Raw genomic sequence first — 7399 nt, 5'->3', positions numbered from 1 at the left:
TGCAGTTTTCCTTTAATATCTGTATTTGGCACATTTAAGGACACAAACCATTTTAGGACACAATAGAACCAATTTAGGACACAATTGAACCAGTTGATTTAAATTGTCTTGATAGAAATGACACTTTGCAACATTATTACTTTGTCCAGGGTGGTTCAAAATAAACATATTGCTTTCATTTAAGTGCAACATCAATTGCTATACTGGATAAGGTCGGTCAGAAACATACCCTACACAAGAAGGAAAACATCAATGTGAATGGTTGTTACTTTGTGAACATCAAGTCAACACATTGTGTTTGTTTATGGCTCCCCATGTGGAAATGCAACTAACACCTGTGATACATTATGAACTGATTTCGGATGTGTTTTGAAATGCAGTGGTGGCTTTGAGGTTGTAGAGCTAAAAGTGTTAGGATTCATGTCGTTGTGTAGAGTATGTTGCTGGCACTAAAGGGACAGATTTCCCAAAAATGTAAATTCTGTCATCATTTCATAAAGTAGGCAAAATGGCAAGTGCCCCAGAACTGTTGGCTTCCCTACATCTTTCGAAATCTCTTCTTTTTTTCTACTATGGTAGTCAATGGGGTCCAGAACTGTTTGGTTAAAAGCATTCATCCAAATATCTTTCTCTGTGTTTACCAGAACAAAGACATCTATACAGGTTTGGAACAACTCGAAGATGAGTAAATGATGACAGAATTTGGATTTTGGTTGAACTATCCCTTTAAGCATGAACTGTTTTTCAACAAAATATTTCTCTCCGAGTCGTCCAGTTTCCATGCAGAATCTCTGAAGGACACTTTTGTTTGCAGCCTCTTTTTGGACCCTTTACACAGGCATGTCTTGAACCATGCTGTAGCCTCTCTGAACGTGTCTTATGACAACTGACAAATTCTGATTTGACACATTCCTGGTCGATGAGGGGTTAAAATCACTCTGAAAGTCTTCCGATTCACATATCTCTTCCGTTAGTTCAGTCAGTATTGTCCGTAATGCTACATCATGCTTCAAGTTCTCCATATGCAGTAGACAAATGGAGAAGAAAGATGTGAGTAAGTCACACAGAAGCCTCCCAAGAACCTGGTTGGATGAAGTCATTTCCGTCTTGAATCTACACTTACCCCAGCTTATTGGAGCTGTCTCCTTACCCATCATAATGGGCAAAGGGGTGGCTTTTTCTTTAGGTGGGATTGCAGTGTCTTTCTTTCCCAGAAGTTCGTCTTTTCTTTGCTTGAGGAAGAACCTCTATTCCCCATGTAAGGGCTTTTTCCTGAGCCCCTGTAGCGGCCCCTGGCTCAAGGCTGCTGGGATTGAGAGCGCTCTATCTTCAACATAGGCTCTGTGTTGTTGTCTGAGTCGCTGTGGTGCTTTCGGTCCCTTGACTGCTGTTCTCCCTTTCCACCACGAGTCCAGGAGGGCGAGCGGACGTACCCACTGTGTGGAAATCGAGGCAACGGGGGCTGCTGGCGATCTGCGGGGTGAACTTAGAAAATCAAGCAATGAAAAACACCTTCATAAACCACTGACTAACCGTTACAAAAGTAATTTTAATTTCTAGCAATGCTTCATCAGGTTTTAGAAGATTGGTCCCCATGAATCTTTTTACTAAACAACCCCTGGCAATATTAACAGGCATATCACGAGTATCATTGATAGATTGACAATGGTTGTGAAAATGATCCCATTCAAACAGATCCACGAAAACAACTAAAAACACAGTATTATTCATGCTAGGCCTGTTGTTGGCAATGTCATTTTGTAAAGAAGCTCTACACGTGTGCATATACACATTCTTCTACAGATCGATGTGGTTTCAAGACAAAATGCACATCTCACAGTCTACACAAATTTACCTTTTTATAGTTACAAGTTTAAAAAACTTGCACTTTAAAACCAGGAATGCCGCACATGTCCTGAAAGCACTTAGATCGCCCTCTGCTGACTGGCTGCAGTATGCGTTATAAACCCCGCCCCCTCCATGTAAACAAACAGGAATCACGGCAATCTATAAAAGTGTAACTGGACTTTAAATGTATTTTTGCCTAAGTTTTTTTTTTGTCATTTCAGTTAGTTTTTATCATTTTTGTGTATGTACAAGTGTGTGTTTGTTTAAGTCTTGATTGTTTGAGATTAGGTGTGCGCCTCAAAAACCGACAGGCAGATGACATCACCACGAGAGAGAGTCGAGAGCCCACTCCCCCATATGCTTTTGAATCACTCGCGCGGATAGTGATGTCATCCGCCTGTCGGCTATTGCAGCGCAGCATGTCGAAAAAGCCTATTCACAGTGCGTTCCATAAGGATATATCGCCTAAACAATCATGGAAGCCAAAAACAGTCATGGAAGCCATATTGAAGGGTCGTTCCCTACTGAAGTGATCATAACTGGCCACTTCAAAGGGCTCTTCGTAATGAAGGATTCCAAAGGGTACAACTGATGGAAACTTCGGCTCCCATGATTCTTTGCGTGGTGACAGTGCCTCCTTCTGGGAGCAGGAAGATGACGCAAAAGGGCTTCTTCAAGAAACAGTTGTTTGGTCCCCTACACCCTTCTAACATTTGAAGCTCTCACTCCGGAGGGGTGAAGGGCGTAGGGCATAGGGATGAGCCCTTCAAAATGGAATGCAGGGTAAATCATCGGGGAATATGGGCGGGACCTTGATATGGCCAGGGATGTGGGTGAGATCTTGGCTCCACCTCACGCTCACTGCTGTACATACTCTGGGTCCAGATGACGTCATCGGGGCAACGTGTCAGCAAGCATATCTCAGTCATTTTGGCTTCATTTTTTCTACAGTGGAAGTGAATGGGGATGAGTCATCCATCTTTTTACGGCCTTTGTTTGAAACTCGTTTTCAAAATTTGGCCCTGTTCCTAAAACACTGTTGTTATGTAAATAAAGGTTTTTGGAAACGGTGTCATGTAAATGCTCCCTTAATTTATTTTCAGATCAACTATGGGGGGTCACACTTGGTTCAGTTTCATTTGAAAGCTGAAGATGCGAGTCAACCAGTGCTTGAATTGAAGGGGGGTTGTTGGGATCTGGAAGATATCAGATCTTTTTATTTGAGTAAAATTGATAATGACAAATGTGATTTAATTCAGCTTTTTAATAATTATAAATTAAGTGCTCGTTGTGGGGTTTCTGTGCTATCTACATTTAGAATTGTATGAAACTTACATGCGGCAAAGTTTCTGGAATAACATCGGGATATAACTACGGGATTCACTCTTGAAATAGCTATTATTGACATATTGATAGTAATAGTTAGTTCCTGAATAATGCAAACTTTTGGACTGAAATGGTCGAATAGTCTGCTGACTGACAGACTCACTCATAAAAGTCCCTTGCCACCGCCTACTGGACGTAACTATGTAAACTGCACAGAAAATGGTTGAAAAATCCCCACAACACTAACGCACAGAATGACAGCCGGTCTAGTCACAATACAATTTTTTCGTATCTAATAAACTAGTTTCTTGCATTTAAACAAGTCTTTTGGAACAAACATTATTATCACAAAGTGTCAATCTTTTTTTCTGTTGTTTTTAGGGAAAATAGTAAATACTACATTGGTAAAAAATGCTAGAATTTTTGCGTTGGATGTTCACTACTGTTCAAAAGTCTTTTTTGTTCACCAAGCGTGTTCTTTTTTTAATAAAAAGTAATTTCGCTTTATAGGACTAGGTGTTATAATCCCACTATTTAAGAACAGTTTATTTGCCCAATAGGACATTTCCCACGCCTTATGCAGGGGGAAGCAGTCAAGAATATGAATAGTGGAAAGGAAGTCTGAGGTTTCACAGGTTCGTCGGGTAGCCAGCCTCTGTGTTTGGGGGATAAATGATTATAGAAATACAGAGCATACTTACACTGTAAACATTTTTTCTGTAGTTATGCAGCTAGTTGGAAAGCATTCTGGGAACCAGAAATAGAGATTTACATTTTTTAATTAAGTCATTTAGCAGATGTCTTATTCTGGGAACCAGAAATCCACATTTAAATATAAAAATGGATTTCTGGTTCCCAGAATACTTTGCATGAGGCTGCTATTTTATAATTTTCTGAGGTTTTCCTCATTTTTGTTCCCAGAATGCTTTGCATGATGCTGTTATTTTATAGTCTTTTTTCTGTAAGGATAAAGACTTGTTAATGTTTAATGATAATTTATCTTTGAACAAACTGTTGCCAGTAAATTACATAAATGTAAATCTACAGTAAGTTATTGGCAAACTGCTGCCAGTAATACTGTAATTTACACAGACATTCTGTACAGTGTATCTTTCCTTTCAATTATTCTTGAATTATTTTGTCAGACGTACACTACTGTTCAAAATTCCTTTCTGTTCACCAAGCCTGCATTGATATGATTCAAAATACAGTAGAAGAAGCCTGTTATTTTATGTAAGCCTGTTTTTAAGAAGAAGTATATAGTAATAGATAATTTTATCAAATATATTGTGTTTTCGTATAAATTGTATATTGCGAGACTAATTCCCACCCCCACCAAAAAAACCCATAAGACTTGATTCAACTCGAGCCCCAAGTGATGGATTCCTCTTGAGCGGAATTTCAGCTTTATGCAAATAATTAGCAGTATAATAACTAATGATGAAAGTCATCTGATCTGCTTCTTTGTAGAGTTAATGAACTCTGACTGATGACTGGCCTCTAGTTCATTTGGACATTGATGGACAAGACAAACATTATTGAGAGCTTAGTGACAAGAACGTATAAAGTTGAAGCTCCAATAGCTCATCTAGGAGACTCATTCCTCTGACACGGCCTCAGTTTAAATAACTAAAATTTACACATTTGTGCACTTCAGCTAAGGGTTCAATCAAATAATTATGTGTTCACTGTGGATTTGCAGGGGACCACATAACTGTGTGAGTTTCCAGTTATATCCAAGATTTTTATGTCACTTTCTACACCGAAAATGGTGTGTATTATAGAGAAATGCTCTGACACAATTGCTTAAAAAGGGAAACCGGTGAACATTTTTAGGGCTGAAAACTGAATGAGTGAGCTGAAACTTAGGAAATATTCCAACATGATTTGATTTGGGATTTCCTGGTGTCATAAAAGTCTGAGATGACTCACTCGCTGGAGATTCTATATGATTCTCTTCATCAGAGTCAGCAAATACTTCTCCAAGTTCCTGGTCAGACATGTCTGTGAGCTCCGTCAGGTCCAGGAGATCAAAGTGGACCTCTAGTGAGGACACACTGCTCAGAGGCTCTGACATCACACAGGAGACATCAGAACCACACATCACCAAGGATGAGTTATATTTTTTATAACAAGTTTCATTATAGTTAAACATATTTACACCCTTTTGATTTTTACTGTAATGCAAACATTGTTTATAACTATAAAGAAAAAAAGCGTTATCAATGCTTTTAAGTTCAATATCCTCAGTGATAATTTCTTTATTTCTGTAATACACACTAAAAGTCATTTTGCCCGAAAAAAGATTTTTTTAATGAAAAACTAAACCTACATTTAATACGGTACAAAAGTTGCTAACATCATCCTTAAATATTTTTTATTATATAATACTCACGTCGCTTCTCTGTGATTAGCACCTGGCTGCTGTGATGTGCTGGAGTACCAACATGCTGCGCTCCTGAAGCATTATGGGATGCCTCACTGGTTAGACAGGCAGAGCTGGATGACTTTAGAAGCTTCTGAAACTCTCTGTCTCTAAGTGGCTCTAAAAAGAGAGACCTTTTGAGCTGAAAATGTTTTGTAACCTTATTAAAGAATATCAACGTGAAACATAAGATGTTCTCTGTGGTCTCTGTGATATTCTGTTAATAGACATACGTAACTTGGGCCCAAATTTGAATGCAAATGGGATTTTAATTTTGAGCATATTTATAGTGTGTCAGGCTAGAAAAAGCGTATAAAAACTATTAATAGTAATGGTGATCGTAAATAAAAACAGGATAATGCAACGAATGATCTACTGAAAATCTACAGATGTGCTCTTGTTCTCGGTGCCTCGCTCTAATGGGGTTTGTCAGCGGTTGCCAAAGAAGTGAAACAGAAGATGCTTGTGTTTCACTCAGTGTTTAGAGAGCCACCAGACCGCTATTGATTTCTTGCAGCGGCAATCAAAGCATACTAGCGTTTTATATCAAGGCAGTTCAATTACACACATGGGACAGGGAGACAAGTAGAGACAGGATAACTGTATCTTCTGTATCTTCTGTATCTTCTTTTTTGGACTAGAGATAGGATGAGGCTGCTGTTCTCTGCAGTCTGGAGGTCCCTGCACACCTTTCATTAGACCACACAAACAGCCAAACCCAGCAGTGATGATTCTAATGATGTCCGCTGTTAACGTGTGTAGTTATGCAAATATTGGTGCATGGATTACAATATACTTGTGAATATAAATAAATCTGATCTAAACCACACATGCTAAAGGGAACCATATTTTTAGCCTCGTCCAGTGGCTCCCAATTCCCATTGTCCCATCACAACTGCTGCAAAGATGAAGCTCAATGTCAAATTCCATGCAAGGGTCGCATCCAATCCACGGTTTTGTCTTTCCTCTGATTCGTGACATTTCTCTTTTATTCATATTGATTTGACATTTAACAATTTGTGTTCGAATTAACAAGCCAACACCCCAAGCATGTCCAAGTTGCTGCGGCTTTCCCGTGTGCATGCATAAGTGCGAGCTGCACGCTGCTCAGCAGAGCCTGCCGGCTTCCTCTCCTTGCTTTGTGTGTTTCAAAAAAAGGACATGGTGGCAGCTCTTACAGCAGCTATTGAATGCGGTGGGCGTACATGCTTGAATGCGTCGCAGCATGCTGCCTAATAAATGTTTGTTCTTACCTGCAACACTAGAGTCTGCTTGAGCCTCCATTAAGTCTATTGTAGCAGCCGGTGCAAAGCTGTCTGGCGTCGCAACCAGGATTAGAGGGAGCACCTCCTGCCTCGTGTATCTCTTTCTAGCAACCCTCTCTCTCTCTCTTCCCCACCCTTACATGCACAGTCACACACTCGCTCTCATTGTCAGTGCAGCACAGCAGTGACACATAAAGAGTCCCAGCAGAGAACGCAGTCATCCACTACACAACTGCCACACTGCATGACACAACAAACAGGAGGAACAGAGCAAGGGAGGGAAGTGCCCGTAGACAAAAGACTAGAGAATGTGGTGAGTGAAAGGGAGATTTATGACTAGGTGATTTTTTTAAACATTTGTCTAGTCATTTGTCTTACTCAAGAAGCAGCCTTGAATATATAAGATCTAAAACAATATTTTCCTCCTAAAAGATCACTAATTATTGTATAATTATTTTCAAATGAAATATTACAAATAAAAATAGAGCATGCATTTTTTTTCTGTGTATTTTTATACATGTTTACATAGGTACAG

General features: G+C 39.5%; 1 protein-coding gene across 2 annotated transcripts; it reads right to left on the bottom strand.

The window, feature by feature from the left end:
- On the bottom strand, positions 1–6959 carry dbndd1 (dysbindin domain containing 1). Of its 2 annotated transcripts, none has more exons than XM_056739285.1 (4): positions 6853–6959; positions 5570–5719; positions 5107–5244; positions 1–1485 (listed from the first exon to the last, which is right to left on the bottom strand). In XM_056739285.1, exons 1-4 carry the CDS (start codon positions 6881–6883, stop codon positions 1298–1300), a joined length of 507 nt encoding a protein of 168 aa, XP_056595263.1. In that variant the 5' UTR covers positions 6884–6959; the 3' UTR covers positions 1–1297. The 2 variants fall into 2 exon arrangements, with proteins under 2 accessions (XP_056595263.1, XP_056595264.1); XM_056739286.1 differs by having other exon boundaries at positions 1–1473.
- Positions 6960–7399: the final 440 nt, after the last annotated feature.

The sequence above is a fragment of the Triplophysa dalaica genome, chromosome 24, assembly GCF_015846415.1.
Source record: "Triplophysa dalaica isolate WHDGS20190420 chromosome 24, ASM1584641v1, whole genome shotgun sequence".
In the NCBI taxonomy this organism is placed as follows: domain Eukaryota; kingdom Metazoa; phylum Chordata; class Actinopteri; order Cypriniformes; family Nemacheilidae; genus Triplophysa; species Triplophysa dalaica.
The sequence above is the reverse complement of the archived record's forward strand: the minus strand, read 5'-3'. Positions and strand labels throughout refer to the sequence as shown.

Excerpts from the sequence above, each read along its gene's own strand:
- dbndd1 (XM_056739285.1), bottom strand. The coding sequence starts at position 6,883 with ATGGAGGCTCAAGCAGACTCTAGTGTTGCAG. Across the intron at positions 5,720-6,852 it reads AGCAGACTCTAGTGTTGCAG|AGCCACTTAGAGACAGAGAG; the intron begins GTAAGAACAAAC and ends CTCTCTTTTTAG. Across the intron at positions 5,245-5,569 it reads GCTAATCACAGAGAAGCGAC|AGCCTCTGAGCAGTGTGTCC; the intron begins GTGAGTATTATA and ends GTGTGATGTCAG.